The following is a 19,293-nucleotide window of genomic DNA, read 5'->3' on the forward strand; positions in this document are numbered from 1 at the left end:
AAATATCACATATTTTGCTTGATTTCCAGTTATTAGTAAATATATTAATCTCTCTAAACATCATCATGTCCATATATAATTTATGTATTCATCTGTCTTCTATTTTTTCCATCAGAATTAGCAATGCTTGTATCTATATGTATTTTTTCTGACAAATAATTTTACTTTTTCCTTGAAGTATTTTTGCCTTTTATTTTTTACTGATACCTTTTCTTCTATATTTGGATTTGGTTTGCTTTTATTTTTCTAGCATTTTGTCTTGTACATTTAGTTCACTTATTAATAATTTTTTTTTTTGGCTGTTACACGGAGCTTGTGAAATCTTAGTTCCCTGACCAAGGATTGAACCCCAGCCCTCAGCAATGAGAGCGTGGACTCCTAACCACTGGACTGCCAGAGAATTCCCTATTAATAATTTCTTCATGTTTTAATATCCACATGCCTATTAGGCTATACATTTTAATCTAAATACAGATCTGGCTGCCTGTCAACTCTCAACATTTTTCTACATAATGTGCTTATTTTCATATATACATAATTCAGGGATCGATTTCCTTCTTAACTAATATTTGGAGGGGTGTTATCAATATTCAGATATTGTTGGCTATCATATTTTTTTTCCCATTCTGGAAAAGAATGTGACCTACATGTGTTCTGCTTTGAGGGGGAAGTGATTATTGATATTTCATGTTTTGCTCTTTTTTGACAAATGTGTTTTCAACTACTATAAATAGGTTTTTTTGATGGGTATGAAATTGTGCAGCATGAAATATGAGGTGTGAATGTAGGCTTATTCACCCATTCTTTGTCTTTGAGTTTTCTTAGGATTTTAATTTTCTTTTTAAACTTCATGCTGAGTAAGGAGTGTTGGTGAGATTCTTTTCTACAAACATTATACCCACTGGTCTTTTTTCATTATAAATTCTTTGATATAAATTGAGGTGTGAACATGATGAAACATGGTAAAAGTCCTTTCCACAAATAATAACAGTGAAAATATTACTGCTAACATTGGATAACTATCAGCTAGTTACTATATATTAGTAAGAGTCCCAACCATTTTACACGTAACTCATTTATCCTTACAGCAATCCAAGACACACATCATCAGTATATATTTATACAAAAAAAATTATAAAGCAGCACTTTTTCTACAAGCATTTACTTATTTGGTTGCGTGTGCATGCATGTAAAAAAGTTTTTTTAAAAGGTCTCAAAGGATAGGGCTTCCCTGGTGGCTCAGTGGTTAAGAATCCGCCTGCCAATGCAGGGGACATGGGTTTGAGCCCTGGTCCAGGAAGATCCCACATCCGTGGAGCAACTAAGACCGTGCGCCACAACTACTGAAGCCCGTGCACCTGAAGCCCATGCTCCGCAACAAGAGAAGCGACTGCAATGAGAAGCCCGCATTCCACAATGAAGAGCAGACCCCGCTCACTGCAACCAGAGAAAAAGCCCGAATGCAGCAAAAAAAGCCCAACACAGCCAAAAATAAAATAAATTTTTTTAAAAAGTCTCAAAGGATAAAAACAAATCTGTTAATAGTGATTATGAGGGAATTGGGAGTTATTGGCAATTTTTTATAGGAAGAAAATGTTCATCAGTTATTTCAGCACTGATATTTAATGTTTTTAAGTTTCAAACAAAAAAAGTACTGAAGTTGCATTTAGAAGGCAACTTTTATAACTGCAAAGTTTAAACAGGCACCAAAATGTTTATTGGTAGTTATTTAGCAAAATGATAGTCAACCACAGAAAAGATTATTATGATACCATTAAAAGGAATGATACATAAACATCTATACTTGCTGAAATAGTAGCATGATAAAAGCAGGTTATGGTACAGCATGCATGTCACAATTACACTAAATAAAGCCTGTAAGGATATGTTGTGATAATTTGAAGTAGTCATCTCCGTTTGGTAGGCTTACAAATAATCTTTATTTTTTTCTTGGTGTCTTTTTTTTTTTTACAATAAGAAAATATTAATTTTACAAAAGGAAAAAAGAATACAGCTGCCTTCAAAAACAAAGTTGTAATTCCACCATGAATTCAAAGATAGCCTATGTAACACAATTTACAGTGTAATTTGGTAGGCCACAGATACAGAAAAGACGGCCCTAAAACATAAGTTAATACAAACTATATAATCAAAGCAGAGAATAATTGGGAAGGAATTATGGAATAAGTAGTTTGGGGATAGAATCTTTTTTGGGGGGAAAAGGGAGTTTAATTTAGACCTTGAATTCACATTTTAAAATACATTTGATTAACTTTATGTATAAAATTACAAATACTTTGAAAAAATAGTGTTAACAGAGTGTAATGGGTTGAAATATGCTGAGATCCTAACACCTGGTATCTGTGAATGTGATCTTACATGGAAATAAGGTCTTTGCACATATAATCAAGTTAAGATGAGGTCCTTAGGGTGATCCCTAATGCAATATGACCAGTGTCCATATGAGAGAAGAGACACAGAGAGAACACAGTGTGGAGATGGAGGCAGAGATTGGAGTAATGCGTCTACAAGCCAAGGTATGTCAAAAATCACTGCTACAAGAAGCTAGGAGAAGGGCATGGAACAGATTCTTCCTCAGAGCCCCAGAAGGAACCAACCTTGCCAACAACTTTGATTGTGGTTTTCAAGGCTCAAAAACTGAGAATACGTTTCTGTTGTTTTAAGCCACCTAGTTTTGTGGTACTTGGTACTTTGTTATAGTAGCCCTAGAAAACTACTACAGAGAGGAACTTTGATCATGCATTATCTGGGATTTTTTGTTTATTTTTTGCATTACCTGTTTTAAAATATATTATTATAAAGGTTATCAAAAGGTCTATCATTTATCCAATATGAATTCCTTCATGGTGGATGAGGTCACAGCGACTACCAAAGGCCTTTCCACACTCCTTACAGTCATAAGGGCCTATCATTTATCCAATATGAATTCCTTCATGGCGGATGAGGTCAGAGCGACTACCAAAGGCTTTTCCACATTCCTTGCAGTCATAAGGTTTCTCACCAGTGTGAATTCTTTGATGTCGAGTAAGGTTTGAGCCTTTATTAAAAGCCTTTCCACATTCATTACATTCATATGGTTTTTCATCTGTATGAATTCTCTGATGTTGAATAAGTTCTGAGCTCTGAATAAAGGCCTTTCCACATTCTTTACATTCATAGAGTTTCTTGCCAGCATGAATTCTGTGATGGTTAGTAAGTGTTGAGGCACTACTAAAGGCCTTCTCACATTCCTTACACTTATAAGGTTTCTCACCAGTATGCATCCTGTGGTGCTGAATAAGCCTTGAATGTTGAGTAAAGGCTTTCCCACATTCCTTACATTCATAAGGTTTCTCACCGGTATGAATTCTCAGATGTGGAAAAAGTTGTGAACTCTTAGTAAAGGCTTTTCCACATACTTTACATTCATAGGGTTTTTCACCAGTGTGAATTCTCTGATGATCATTAAGGTTTGAGCAATAATTAAAGGCTTTTCCACATTCCTTACATTCATAGGGTTTCTCACCAGTGTGAATCCTCTGATGTTGAGAAAAATATGAACTACAACTAAAAGCCTTGCCGCATTCTTTACACTCATAGGGTTTTTCACCAGTGTGAATCCTCTGATGTCGAGCAACAAGTGAGCCACGACTAAAGGATTTCCCACACTCCTTACATTCATAGTTTTTTTCAGCAGAATGAATTCTCTGATGTTGAATTAAGTGTGAGTTTTGATTAAAGGCCTTTCCACATATTTTACATTCACAGGGCTTCTCTTCATTAATAGTTTTTTGATGTGGAATAAGAAACGTGGGCTGAATAAAAGTGGGTATGTCTTCATGGGTAAACATCACTTGACTAAAATGTCTCTTCTTTAGAGAGAGTAACTTGGTCTCACACATGGATTCCAGATCTGGAAGAAAATAAAAAGGCATATGCTCATTTTTTCTATGCTGGGAAAGGTTAAACTTCTGAAAAAGAAATGCAAAGATTAAGCTGAAAATATTCGGGAAAGTAAATGCTTAGACAGTTCCCAAATATGGCTAGACAATTTGTAAAATTGATAAGAAAAGCACAGACATTAAGGAGAAGCAACAGAGGAAGTTGAAGAGGGTTAATTAGGGAAATCGATGACTCTATAATCCTGGTGTGGATCAGAATCACCTGCAATTTCAATGAATCCACACTATTCAGGGCCATCCTCCACATTATACAGTGATTCTAATCATATATACATTTATATAAGCATATACTCACACACAGAGCGTCATACTATATGTTTTGTTATTTGTGGATAACTGTCATACCTATAGGACTACTGAGGAATAAATGTGTTGAAATGTATAAATGGGGGTGGGAGAGGGTCAGCAACTCTAAGCAAAGGGTATGTTGTTGGCAAATTCACACTGGGGGACAGCCCTCAACAAGTCTAGGGTGCTGAATGAAACTGGTGAGAATGGAGGACACGTAAATTTCTTCTGTGAATAGAGCCTCATGTATGTTGGGGATTCACTGAAAATAGTTTGCCTTGGAATTCTGTGATGCTGATGCTGGGAAAGAGAAATGGAATCTTCAAGTCATGGCAGTTACTAAGAAGGGAGGAACCTTGAGTGTTAGAAAGAAGAGAATAAGAATGAAACATTCTCTGTGAGAAAATAGGAACTCCATGTCAACATTTTCTGCCGCTCTGCATATGTCTGCTAATTACCATGAAAACACTATAAGTATTGATTTGGGGCTTACAAATAAATCTTAGGGAGTAAGTGAATTCATAAATAATCTGTGAGTAATGAGGGTCAACTGTATTTTTAATAAAAGGGGGGCATAATTTCTGTTAAAAATGGCAGACAGTATATGTAAATTTACCAATTCTTGTTCACGAATCCACAGGAAAATTATAATAAAAGCTTAACAAGGGGAAAGGAAAACCCCACTAGGACAAAAGATACTGGAGAAGAAACAGTAGCTATAAAACTTGGAAACTGGAAAGCCAATGGGTGAGTGATAAGTGACTGCAGACTGGAGAATATCAAATTGAGCCAACAGTGGGTAAATTCCACAGTACTGATTCATGGTGCAAATCCCTACAAATGCATAAGAACTGGAGGCATCAGGCACTTCTAATAGTGGAGTGCAGAGAACAGTAAAAGCTGAAGGATGAATTCAAAGACTGTATCTCCTCCCCATCCCACAGGACAGGATGATTATAGTTGTTCATTCTCACAGAAAACTAGAAATCTAGAAAAATGGAACCAGAGAAAATCTGGACTCAGGAACATCCAGCATAGCTGTGGGCATGGGTACTGAACTGAGAAGAAAGAATTAACAGAAAATATACATACTTGTGATACAAAAAATACATCTGGTCTTTGTTTCCAGTTCCTGGCAGAGCTTCAAAAACCACTGGAACTTCAAAAACCACTAGACCGTCTTTTGTTATTCACAACAAGTGCCTTTCGATCATACCTGAATTTATGATAAGGAGGTGATTCACAATGAACCCTTAGTTTCAAGGGATGGGACTGGTCATCACTCCCCACATAATGACACCCCCAGTAAAAAACTTGGCAAGGATTGGGGGAAGCTTCCTGGTTGGTGAACATATCTATGTACCAGGAGAGTACAATGTCAATAACACAAAGTGTGGGTAGTGAGAAGTAAAAGTGATTTTGTATGTGATTGAAGTTAAACTGTTATCAACTTAAAACATACTGTTATATTTTTGAAAGCCCAATGATAACCACAAAGAAGATACCTTATAGAGATTACAGAAAAGAAAAATAAAAAGGATTCAAAGCATATCAATACAAAAAATCAAAGAAACAAAAGGAAGGCAGCAAGAGAGGAAAAGCAGGACAAAAGAACTACAAAAAGAACAGAAAACAACGAACAAAACGCCAATAGTAAATCCTTCAATAATAACTTTAAATGTAAATGGATTAAACTCTCAAATCAAAAGAGACTGGCTGAATGGAGAAAACAACAATATCCAATTATATGATGTCCTCCAGAGACCCACTTTAGATTTAAGAACACAGATAATGGCTGAAAGTGAAGGGATGGGAAAAGATAATCCATGCAAATGGTAACCTAAAGAGAGCAAGGGTGGCTATACTTACATCAGATAAAATAGACTTTAAGGTAAAACAGACTTTAAGCTAAAGCTGTCACAGAAAACAAACAAGGATATTATACAATGATAAAACGGTCAATTCACCAGGAAGCTATAACAATTATAAACATACCTGCACCCAATATAAGAGCACTTAAGTATATTAAGCAAACATTGTCAAAACTGAAGGGAGACATAGACAAAAATACAATAGCAGGACACTTCAATAGCCTACTTTCAATAATAGATAGAACAATCAGACAGTAAATCAAGAAAGAAAAGTGACTTGAACAATACCATAGGGCAAATGAACCTAAATGACATATATAGAATATTCCATTCAACAGCAGCAGAATATATTCTTATCAAGCATACACGGAACATTCTCTAGGATAGATGACATGTTAGTTCACAAAATAAGTCTTAAGAAATTTAAGATGGAAATCATATCAAGTATCTTTTCTGACTACAATGGAACAAAACTAGAAATCAACAGCAAAAGGAAAACTGGAAAATTCACAAATATGTGGAAATTAAAAACACACTTTTGAACAACCAATGGCCCAAAGAATTAGAATATATCTTTAGACAAACAAAAACACTTATGGGATGCAGAAAAAGCAGTATGAAAATGGAATTTTATAGTTCCTACATTGAAAAAGAAGAATTGCAAATATACAACCTAACTTTACATTTCAAGGAACAAACTAAACCCAAAGTTAGCAGAAGGAAGGAAATAATAAAGATTAGGGCAGAGATAAATGAAATAGAGAGTAGAAAAACAACAGAAAAGATCAATGGAACTAATAGTTGGTTTATTGAAAAGATAAATTGACAAACTTTTAGCTAGATTAAGAAAAAAAAAAAGAGAGGAGACTCAAATAAAATCAGAAATAAAAGAGACATTATAACTGATGTAACAGAAATAAAAACTGTCGTAAGAGAATACTATGAACAATTATACACCAAGAAACTGGATAAACTGGAGGAAATGGAAAAATTCCTAGAAACATACAACCTACCAAGACTGAATCATGGAGAAATAGAAAGTCATGAAGAAACAGAAAGTCTAAATAGAAAGTCTATAACTAGTAAGGAGACTGAATTAGTGATAAAAAGCCTAGGCTCTTCTTTGCTGGGAGGTTCACTAGTGAATTCTACCACACATTATGCCAATCCTTCTCAAACTCTTCCGAAAAAACTGAAGAGCAGGGAAGACTTCCAAACTCATTTTATGAAGCCAGAATTACCCTCAGACCAAACCCAGACAAGGAAGTCACAGAAAAGAAAATTACAGGCCAACATCCCTGATGAATATAAATGCAAAAATTCTCAACAGCACACTAAAAGGATCATACATCATGACCAACTACGATTTATCTGTAGGATGCAAAGATGGTTCAACATACAAAAATCAATGTGATATACCACATTAACAGAATAAAGGATAAAAATCACACAATCATCTCAATAGATAAGAAGGATTTCATAAAATTCAACATCCTTTCATGATTAAAAACTCTCAACAAACTTAGAAGTAAAATTGTCCCTATTTGAAAATGACATAGAAAAAACCCTAAAGGCTCCACATAAAAACTGTCAGAAGTAAACAAATTTAGTTTTCAGTTGCAGGATACAAAACTACAGTGTTTCTATACACTAACAATAAACAATCTGAAAGGAAATCAGGAAAACAATTCCATTTATAATAGCATCAAAAGGAATTAAATACTTAGGAATAAACTTAACTAGGGAGATGAAAGACTTGTACAGTGAAAACTATAAAACATTGAAGAAATTAAAGATGATACTAAATGGAAAGCGATTGCGTGCTTGTGGACTGGAAGAGTTCCTACTGTTAAAATGTAATCTACAGATTCAACGCAATCCCTATAAAAATCCCAATGGCATTTTTTACAGAAATATTAATAGAAAAAAAATTGGAAGAGCTAAAAATAATCTTTAGGAAGTGTAAGAAAGCTAAAGGTATCACACTTTGATTTCAAAGTATACAACAAAGCTACAGCAGTTAAAACAGTATGGTACTGGCATAAAGACAACCACATAAACCAATGAAACAGAATATGCTAAGCATGTTTTAAAGATTTATTTAACTCATTAATGAGAGGGCCAGGGGAATGATCAAGCTAGGTCCAATTATCTAGGAGAGATTGAGTTCATATGGTACCCTAAAGAATGCAGGAATAACATCACTAAGTTGGATACAAAAACGAGTTACTGTGTTATAGGATAATAAAACCATACCCTTCAGCTACCTTTTCCACCAGACGAATCATTCACAACTTATCAATCTTTTTAAATTTAACATCTAATTTTAAGAGAACCTGGTCCCTAATGAGTAGTAAATAGTAAGTGAGACAATGATACATTTCCCAAGATAATTAAATAATCCTCGAATGGACCCGATAGATGATACACTGGTATGACATTTGAAAGACATGAAGTATTTATCCTTTTGCATTATTTTCAATTTTAGATATATACCCCAAAGTGGGGCATATGTATACCTGTTTAAGTAGTACCAGATGGCTGTAGAGAAAGGCAACACCACTGTATACTTTCACCAAAAGTGCATAAGAATTTCTTTGTCCCCACCCACAGTTGTCATTACCCAGCTTTCTACTTTCCTAGCCAAATAAGGGAAGTGATATTTCATTATTGCCTTCATTTGCATTTCTAATTATTAATAAGTATGAACATCTGGTAGGCTTATTAGCATTTTAGTCTTGTTAACTTTTATTGGTATTTTTATTGGGGTCACTAACTTCTTCCTCTTAATTAGCAAGTATCTTCTAGTCTACTGTGCATTAAATTTATCTATTGTGTCCTTCATTTAGCAGAAATCCTTAATTCTGATGTATTTCCAGTTCATGTTTTTGCTGTATGGTTTGTACTTTTAGAGTTTTATTTATTTATTTATTTTTAACAATATTTACTTAAAAGAAAAAGGGAAAAAGAAAAGCTTCAAAACCAGAGTGTGATGCCCTGTTAAGTATGTCTAATATGCATTCAAAGTACTGGAAAGCAATTTTACCAAAGGGCAATGTCACTAGGACATGTGGACCGTAATTACAAAAGAAACTTTGAAACATAAATGTGCCCATGGAAAAGAATAAAGAGAGGGAACAACGGCAAGGACACAGAACAATGAGCAGGTGCTTTGAGAGTAAGGCTCTAAGAAATGACTTGGACATTGGCCCAGGGCTGAGGTGGATATCTGGCCAACAGTCTGGGTTCCGAAGGGTAAGACTACAATTAGCAGGATTAGAGAAGGCACTGCTTCAACCTCCAAACAAGTCTCTAGTTCTCATTCCCAAGTAGATATGCTTTCCGGATTTCAACAAGGTCTCCTTGGGAGGATTAGCTCTCCGCTGTGTAGTAACGATACAGAATACCTAAGAGAACATGGCCTATGATGGGGAAGATCCAATACGACCAGCAGCTTTTGCGCGTGTTGCTTTTTGGAGGGTCCTTGCTACCACTTCCACGTTTCTTTGTTTTTAAAATGTTTATTTATTTTGGCTGCACCGGGTCTTAGTTGCAGCACATGGGATCTTTAGTTATGGTATGCATGAGGGCTTCTTAGTTGCAGCACATGGACTCTTAGTTGAGGCATCCATGTGGGATCTAGTTCCCCAACCAGAGATTGAACCCGGGCCCCCTGCATTGGAAGCACAGAGTCTTACCCACTGGAGCACCAGGGAAGTCCCCCACTTCCAGGTTTAATGTAATTCAGAGGTACATCACCAATACAGTACTGCTTGAGCACTTCTCTGGCCTCAGACGAGCGGCCTACATCTTCAAAGCTTTCAGTTGCGTCTCCACGAGCTTGTTCCAGCAGAACCTCTTCTCCACCAGGATGCTCGCTAAGGAGGCAGGTGACATCACAGACTTGCCCGTGGATCACCAGCCATATCTCCTTCAGGGAGTTGCGCTTTGCCACCTTCTCCAATCGGTAAAAGGTAACTGAGGTCTTGACCCCCTTGCCCTTTCCCATTGCTGCCGCTTGCTTCCACAGTCGCCATTGGGCCTAAGCTCTTCTCCACCGCTATCCAGGTTTCCGCTGACAACTTCCTTGAGGTAGACTTTGTGCTCCTACTTTTGGAGTTTAAGGTAAGTTATCTTTCTTTGTCTATTTTTCACAAAGATTTTCTCTTTAAAAAGTTTAAATATTAAAAAATTTCCTTTTAAACAATAGTTTTACCTTTCACGTTATATATTTAATACTATTTAATTAATTATAAAAAAGTGGAAAAAGAATAAACAGAGATCATGTGGAAAAGTATGGGGTCAAGGAAAGATAGAGAAGGGAGTGAGTAAGCAAGTTGGTAGGGAGGAAAAGCAATAAGTGAGACACAGGGAAATAAAAACAAAAAAAGCAAAAATACTCCAGAGGCTAAGTAAACCTTTGATCTGAAAAATAAGGTGATATTAGATATTAAAAAATACAAGCCAAAGAAATAAAGACACTCATACTGGCATTATACCATAACAAGACAATAGAGTGCTGAGAAAGACTCATATATGCGAATTTATTATCCAATAAAGATGGCACCAGAAATCAATGAAGAAAGCTCAATTCTTTTACAGATGATAGAGAGGAAAATGATTCAATTTATGGAGGAAAAAAATTCTGGATCCCTGCTTATAAAATATTTAAGGCTAGCTGAGACCTATGGAGGGCAAGGAAGGAGATTCACAAACTCTTGCCTAGGTTCCTAGAGCTTTGTTGAATCCAGAATTCTCTCTCAATGGAGGCATGGTCTAATTCTATCACTATCTCGATAGGTTACATCTACTTCCAAGGATCCAACAATTAATTTCTATTGAATCAATACCACTTCTGTATTTTTTGACTGTTTTATAACTTTTTTCTGAGCTTCCTATTTGTTCTTCTTGTTTGCTGAATTCTACTTTGTAGAAATTATTTACAGAAATGTTCTAGCTCCCACATTAAACAATGAATTTCTTAATAAGTCTACATATTTTTTAAACTATGTAGCACCTAGCAGACTACTTGCACAAATTAAAAAAATCAAACTTTTTTAGAAGACTGTTCCAAAATGTTAATTCTCCAGAAACTGATGTATAACTTTATTTTAACCTTAATCAAAATGTCAGCAGTTATTTTTACGTGTGTGTGAATATTAATAAGCTGATTCTAAAATTTATATAAGGACTTCCCTGGTGGCACAGTGGTTAAGAATTCGCCTGCCAATGCAGGGGACAAACCAGGGTTTGAGCCCTGGTCTGGGAAGATCCCACATGCCGCAGAGATACTAAGCCCGTGTGCCACAACTACTGAGCCTGCGCTCTACAGCCCGTAAGCCACAGATACTGAAGCCCGTGTACCTGGAGCCTGTGCTCTGCAACAAGAGAAGCCACCACAATGAGGAGCCCGTGCACAGCAACAAAGACACAACGCAGCCAGAAATTTAAAAATAAATTTATGAAAAATAATTATAATAAAATAAATTAAATTTATATGAAAATTATCAAGAAGAAGCAGGAGAGCTTGCTCTGCCAAATAAGCCTTATTATAGACTACAGCACTATTATAGTGTGGTATTGGGACAAAGGTAGACAAGCCAATGGAACAGAATAAAGTTCAGAGACAGACTCACAGATATGGCAACACATGATTTATGACAAAGGTAGCATTATAGAGAAAGGGAAAAAGTCTTTTCAGTAAACATTGCCTGGTCAATTGGATATTTACATGGAAAAATAATGAAATTTGACCCCTACCTCATACTATAAACAAATATCAGCTCCAGGAAATTGGAGATCTAAATGTAAAAGGTAAAACAAAAAAGCTACTAGAATATAACACAGGAAGCATCTTCATGACCTTGGGGTAGGCAATGAGTCCTACACAGAACACAAAAAGCAACAACTATAAAGGAAAAGATAGATAAGCCTGACTACTTAAAATTAATAAAATCAAAAGACAGCACTAAAAGGATAAGAAAGTAAGCTATAAGGTGATAGATGATATTTACAAAGACCCATATACAGAATATACAAAAAACTCCTTCAAATCACTAAGAAAAATTAAGACAACCTAATGAATAGAAGCAAGAAACTTAAACGGGCAAGTCACAGAACACACACACACACATACACCTGCAGAATGTCTAAAATTAAAAGGTCTAGCAATATCAAGAACTGGCAAGGGCTTCCCTGGTGGTGCAGTGGTTAAGAATCCACCTGCTAATGCAGGGAACACAGGTTCGAGCCCTGTTCCGGAAGGATCCCACATGCCACGGAGCAACTAAGCCCGTGGGCCACAACTACTGAGCCTGCTCTCTGGAGCCTGAGAGCCACAACTGCTGAGGTCCACACGCCTAGAGCCTGTGCTCCGCAACAAGAGAAGCCACTGCATTGAGAAGCCCATGCACTGCAACAAAGAGTAGCCACCGCTTGCAGCAACTAGAGAAAGCCCACACGCAGCAACGAAGACCCAATGCAGCCATAAATAAATAAATAAAATTAAAAAAAAAAAGAACTGGCAAGAATGCAGAGGAATAGCAACTTTCACACTGCTAGTGGAAGTATAAATTGGTATAACCACTTTGGAAAACTGGCATTATCTTTTAAAATTGAACCAACACATATCCTATTACCAGTAATTCCACTCCTGGGTATACACCCAAAAGAAATGTGTACATATATGCACCAAAGGAATGTTCACATAGCTAAAAACTGGAAAACAACCCAACGGTCAATAGTAGAAAGGACTTATTTATAATAATTAGCAATATATAATACACACTATAAAATATATTCATAGAATGGAATACAGCATAGCACTGAGAATGAACATCAGCTATATGCAATAACATGGGTGATGTGTCCCATAAACATAAAGTTGAGAAAAGACAAAGGCAAAAGTATAAATACTGTATGATTCCACTTATATTCAGCTCAGAAATAGGCAAAATTATTTCACGGAGTTAGAAGTCAAGAGGAGGACAAAGAGGCTAGTGATTGGGAAAGGGCAGAAAGGATTCTAAGGTGCTAGTAATTTTCTATTACTTGTCTGAAGTGGTGGTTACATGGATGCATTCACTTGTAATTCTTCACACTATACAATCACTCATGTAGTTTCCATATGTATGTTATATCTGAATTTTTTTTAATGGAAAAAAAATCAAATGTTTGATAAATGAAACAATGAATTACTATCCAGGACAACCTGGTTAATGAAGTTAACAAATACTTAGAAAGTCAATAAAATGAAAACCAGTATTGAAACACATACACACAACACACACACACTTCTTAGGGTGGGAATATCTACTGTTAATACAAGTCTAAATGCAGCAGATCCTATGAAGGAATGAAATCTAAAGGGTGGGTAGAATAACTCTTAGAAATGACAAAGGAAGGTACTTGCTACATTGGACTGGGAATAAAGTATAAGAGAAAAAAAGCAAGATACCTCTTTTATGGAAGACGGCTTGGGTTTTTGAGGGGAGTTTTCTAATAACATCTTATATAGGTAATACCTCCTCAGGCTCTGCTCCTGCTCTATCACCTCTCACTTACCTGAACAAAGGCCTCTTGTCAGCTCTCTGTCAACCATCCAGGGCTCTTTTCCTTGTTCCAATAAGGAGATCACAGTTGGCTTAGAACTGGAAAGTCCTGATCACAAGAAAAGACATGGGACATGGTTATGCTGTTGGTGTCCCAGAAATCAGATCCGGTCCCTTGGTGATCAAGAAACAGATGCCCCTACAGGGAAGGACCAGAGAAAGATGAAGATGAAGCTTCAGCCACAGCCCAGTGGAGCTGCCCATTTCCAACTCTTGCATTCCATTCCAACTCAACCATTCCTTGGGGAACAGAGTGCAGAAATTTTGCTGGTTACTTGAAATGTGTAATTCACAATGGAGAAAGGACACATTCCCAAGGGCAGACTCTGAATTTGGGGGGATAGTTATCCTTACCCACTGAAACCAGGTTGCTGAAATTCTCCAACATCACTTCTTTGTATAAATTCATCTGACCAGAGTCCAGGCACTCCCATTCCTCCTGAGAGAAGTTTATAGACACATCCCTGAACATCACTGACCCCTGAAACAACAAACATGCTTTCACAATGGAAAGAGAGAAGAAAAAGATGATAGTAGATGAAGTGGTAGAGGGCTCTACATAAAAGGACAGAGATTATTAATCAAATCGAAGGAGCTGGAATCGATTAAATCAATATAAGACATATCTCCTATATACAGAGGGGTATGTCTAGGAATGTGCAAACAGAGTGGACTTTTCCAATGAGATGAAATAGCAAGCATGCAGTTCAGTGCCTGGCCACAGTAAAGTCTGCATAAATGAGAATTCCTTCCCATGTTCTCTTTAAGCCCCAAGAGAGGGAAAAATGTGATGGACTTAAAAAAAAAACACCTTATATTTTGGAGTAAAATTTCAGAATATCAGGAAAAAACAGAACTTTCTAAAAGCTTCTGTGGATCACATAAAAAATTTCAGGAATCAGAATGGCAATGGATTTCTCAACAGCACCATTTAAAACAAGAAAATGAAGTGATTCCTTTAATATTACAAAAGACAACAAATTCTGGCCGAGAATTCCACACACAGCCAAAGCTAGTATGAAGATTATATACAAAGCAAGACTAAATACCAAAATTGGTTTGCAATAGTAAGTCATGCTTTTCCACTAAAAGGGGACGGAAGGGTGGTAATCCACGAGATAAGCTAAATTCTTAGAAGAATTCCTTGATCGGAAATTATGGCTTTGCATTTTGTTGTTCTATTTCCTGAAAATAACTTGGAGATGCTCCTGATTTGTCCACCTACTGCTTTGATTCCTTGGATACCACTCATTCTTTCACTTTAAGCACAAACAAGTAATTGTTGCAGACGTCTCTGTATTTCGCAGCTGCCCTCTTGTAAGGCGCACTTTTCCCAAATAAAACAATTTTTAAAACCCATTTAAAAAAAAAAGAAAGATTAAATACCAAGTTAGTGTGACGATTAAATCAAGACAATTCTAGGGACTTCCGTGGCGATCCAGTGGTTAAGACTCCACACTTCCAATGTAGGGGGCGTGGGCTCGATCCCCGGTTGGGGAACTAAGATCCCACAAGTCATGTGGTGCGGCAAAAAAAAAAAGAGACAATTGTAGAACCATACAGAATGAATGTTAAATTATCTCCTGTCTAGTTTTTCTTAGGAAGCTACTGGCCTAAGTGTTCCATCAAAACTAGAGAGTAAATTAAGAAAATGAAAAGTATTATACTCTGAAACTAGAAAACTAACATGAGAATGGTGAACTAAGTCCAGTATAATTGTAAAAGGCAAGTCCCCGAACAATATCTAGACCTAGAGAGCAGACCTAGAGAGCAACACCTAGAATAGGAGGATAGAGGACTATAGTAAAGAAACTGACTACTGAGCGAAGAGGAGTTCAGATTAAAGAAACAAAGCAGCTTAGTAGGTCCCCCTTTTCACACTGTAAGCTTCTAGCTTGGAGCAAACCTGAGCTCAGAGAAAAGGCTTTAAATGAAATTTGCACATTATTATACTCAACTAGAGGTTGTAATTAGTAAAATGAGACTGATCTTGTGACTGAAAACAACCAAAGAATACCAAAGAGTGATCAAAACAATTATAGGGACTACACAAGCTTTTATTCAGGGCAACAAAAACATTAGCCATAGAGTTGAGAGTGGAAATTATAGGGGAAAGAAAATCCTTTTGCTTGCTCCCTATGGAAACCTGCTTATTTCAGTGTTGGTTATAAGTTGATTTGATGTTCCAGGTACACAGTCATAGCATCTGCAGAAAGTAATAATCTTACACTCTCTTTTCTAATTTTTAACCTAATTTTTCCTCTTGTCTAAGTGCTTTGGTTAATATCTACAGAACAATGTTAAATAACATTGGTAATGCTGTATACCCTTGTCTTTTTCTGATTTTACCTGGAATGTTTCAGATATTTCCTGATTAAACATTAGGTTAGCTTCTAAGAACAAAATTCATTTTATTCCTTTTAAAATTTATTTTCCACTACAGTATACTACCTCCCTAGAGTTACTCCCATTAATATTGGGCAATAATCTTCATTACAGAGATGGTGAGTGTAATTAGAGGTTGATGGGGGAGGGGAACCAGATGCTCTGTTTGGGCTTCGGCAAAGGAGAATGGATTAGGAAAGACTCAGCCCTTTTCCGAAGAAATTCAGATAGAAAGGCCTTACACTGAACAGACTTGGGGAGACTGATTCTCATCCTGGTTTTCTTTGGCTCTGTACCAAACACACATTTTTAAAATTGAGAGTTCCAAATTTAGTTTCAGCTCCCAATTTATACCTTCAGAAAACACAATCCCTATTCTGAGTCCTCTACCTTGGTACACTCTAATTTTCAGATATGAGAATCATAAAGTGAACTGAGAGCCTTATGATTTGGTGAGCTCCCCAAGATTAGAAGTGTTGAAACATAACTGAATAAAGATATTTTTTTCTACCAGTTAGAGGAAGAACCCCAAAACTCTAGCTACCTGCCATGCCCTCCACTCCTGTCCTGAAACAAGGCAAAGTTCTTTTGCCTAATATTGCTTTGATTTTAGCTACAAGTATTAACTCTAAAAACCAAAAAGAGAGTAAGAGACCAAAAAAAAAAAAGGGGAGAAATTATAACCTATGTATAATTAGAGCCTAAGAAGAAGAGAGAGAATGAGGCAGGGCAATCTTTTAAGATGGCTGAGGATATTCCTGAATACCTATCCACAAATTAAAAAAGCTTAACAAATTCCAAGCAGATAAATAAAAAGAAATGCACATTTAGGCACATCATACTTGAGTTACAGAAAGCCAAAAACAGAGTGACAGTCTTAAAAAGAGCCAGAGGAAGAAAAGTCAAATTACCTCAAATGAGGAGCTAGAATAATTAAAAATAGATTAAGTAAATAAACGGGATTATCGCTTTAAATATAAATATAGAATATTTACATAACCTTGGGACAGGGAAGGATTTCCTAAATAAGATACAAAAAGATACCACCAAGGGAAAAAAAATTGATAAAAAATTAGGGGGACTTCCCTGGTGGTGCAGTGGTTAAAAACCCACCTGCCAATGCAGTAGACACGGTTCGAGCCCTGGTCCAGGAAGATCCCACATGCTGCAGAGCAACTAAGCCTGTGCACCACAACTACTGAGCCTGCGCACCACAACTACCGAAGCCTGTATGCCCTAGAGCCCACGCTGTTAACTACTGAAGCCCGCGCGCCTAGAGCCCGTGCTCTGCAACGAGAGAAGCCACAACAATGAGAAGCTGTGCACCGCAATAAAGACTCAACGCAGCCAAAAATAAAAAAATATATAATAAAAAAGTCAGATTTTATTCGTAAAACTACCTTAAGGGAAGTGATAAAACAATCCAGATAATAGAAAAATATAATCAATAAAGGATCCATATCCAGAAAATATAAAGAATTCCCATGAATCAATAAGAGATAATCCAGGGACTTCCCTGGTGGTGCAGTGGCTAAGAATCCCCCTGCCAATGCAGGGGACACAGGTTCCTGGTCCGGAAACATCCCACATGCCACGGAGCAACTAAGCCCATGAGCCACAATTACTGAGGCCTGAGCTCTAGAGCCTGCGAGCCAGAATTACTGAGCCCACATGCCACAACTACTGAAGCCTGCCCGCTTAGAGTCTGTGCTCTGTAACAAAGAGAAGCCACCGCAATGAGAAGCCCGTGCACCACAACGAAGAGTAGCTCTCCGCAACTAGAGAAAGCCTGTGCGCAGCAATGAAGACCCAACAGAGCCAAAAATAAAATAAATAAATAATTTATATATTAAAAAAAAGATAATCCAAGAGCAAAATAAAAGATTTCAACAGGTGTGTCACAAAAGAAGAAACCCTGATAACCAATAAACATATGAAGTGCTGTTCAATCTCATTATTAATCATAGAAATCGCAACTCAAACCTACATGTATCTGTGTATATGTGTGTTTGTACAAATAAATATTTTAAATAAGTGTTGAAAGATTTCATGTCTGACACAGCTCATCTGATGAATAAACCATAACTCATTCACAAAAAAAAGTGTATCTTTGAAAAATGGTATTTACAAAGATCATTTGACAACACAGGAGAATGATAGTTTTTAGTGAAAATGTAGGATATAAAATGATAAATGAAGCATAATCTGATTTCGGAAAAATAATGAAAATACACCAAAATGTTAACACTAGTTATTTGAGTGGCCTCATTTCATTTTTTCTTGGTAATCTGTGTTTTTAAAATCTCTAAAATAATCATGCTTTTATTTTAAAGTCATAATAAATATTGCATTTAAAAAGAAGAAAATTTGGGACTTCCCTAGCAGTCCAGTGGTTGGGACTTCGCCTTCCAACGTAGGGGGTGCGGGTTCGACCCCTGGTGGGGAAGCTGGGATGCCACATGCCTTGCAGCCAAAAAACCAAAGCATAAAACAGAAGAATATTGTAACAAATTCAATAAAGACTTTGAAAATGGTCCACATCAAAAAAAAAATCTAAAAAAATTAAAAATATAAAAATAAAAAGAAGAAAACATGGCAAACTGAAGTGGAGCCATTTTCCAAATAAGTAAACATTAGGTATATGGGAGTTATTGTGCTTCAGTAGCAGGCTCAACTATCCTTTTCTCCAGTGGGAAAATTACAGGAACCTATAATCAAACGCATCTTTATTAAGCATTAACTTTCAGAAGAACGAAAAAAAAGAGGAAACCCCAACATACCCTGAAAACTGCTTGTATAAGTTCAGCATGCATTGTTTCCTTCTCTTCTGCGCCTCACCTGGAGAAGGATAGAACTTGGAAAGTAGAAAGTCATCGTAAGACACCAGGTTCTTCTTGTTGCTCAAACTGGTCAGGTCACAGGTCAGCCCCATCCCCATCCCCCAGCACAAAAGCGAATGAGATCAGAGAAATGGGGCGTCCCTTCCAATCCCAGTGTCTCAGGAGAAAGCTGAGGTTACTGCTGTTGAGGTCAATAATCTAATAAAACCTCACAGAGATTTCCTAAGGACAGAGTTCTGGAGTAACAATCGCACAGCTGACAGGAGCCTCATACCCATACACACAGTGCCACATACCTTAAGCAGTCATTCTTAAAACAAGGGAACACGCACTCCAC

At 36.7% G+C, this 19,293-nt stretch overlaps 1 protein-coding gene and 1 pseudogene across 1 annotated transcript; both read right to left on the reverse strand.

Moving 5' to 3' along the window:
• Positions 1-1,845: 1,845 nt before the first annotated feature.
• LOC132416157 (zinc finger protein 829) lies at positions 1,846-19,149 on the reverse strand. Its single transcript, XM_059999444.1, has 4 exons — positions 18,897-19,149; positions 14,086-14,212; positions 13,685-13,780; positions 1,846-3,913 (listed from the first exon to the last, which is right to left on the reverse strand). Exons 1-4 carry the CDS (start codon positions 18,927-18,929, stop codon positions 2,934-2,936), a joined length of 1,236 nt encoding a protein of 411 aa, XP_059855427.1. The 5' UTR covers positions 18,930-19,149; the 3' UTR covers positions 1,846-2,933.
• On the reverse strand, positions 9,434-10,158 carry LOC132416887 (cytochrome b5 type B-like; annotated as a pseudogene).
• Positions 19,150-19,293: the final 144 nt, after the last annotated feature.

The sequence above is a fragment of the Delphinus delphis genome, chromosome 20 (assembly GCF_949987515.2).
Source record: "Delphinus delphis chromosome 20, mDelDel1.2, whole genome shotgun sequence".
Taxonomy (NCBI): domain Eukaryota; kingdom Metazoa; phylum Chordata; class Mammalia; order Artiodactyla; family Delphinidae; genus Delphinus; species Delphinus delphis.

What these genes read in the sequence shown, in the direction of transcription:
- LOC132416157 (XM_059999444.1), bottom strand. Translation starts at nt 18,929, where the DNA reads ATGCATGCTGAACTTATACAAGCAGTTTTCAGG. An exon ending in TTATACAAGCAGTTTTCAGG is followed by an intron (nt 14,213 to 18,896) that starts GTATGTTGGGGT and finishes TTGTTGTTTCAG; the next exon opens with GGGTCAGTGATGTTCAGGGA. An exon ending in CAGCAACCTGGTTTCAGTGG is followed by an intron (nt 13,781 to 14,085) that starts GTAAGGATAACT and finishes TCTTGTGATCAG; the next exon opens with GACTTTCCAGTTCTAAGCCA.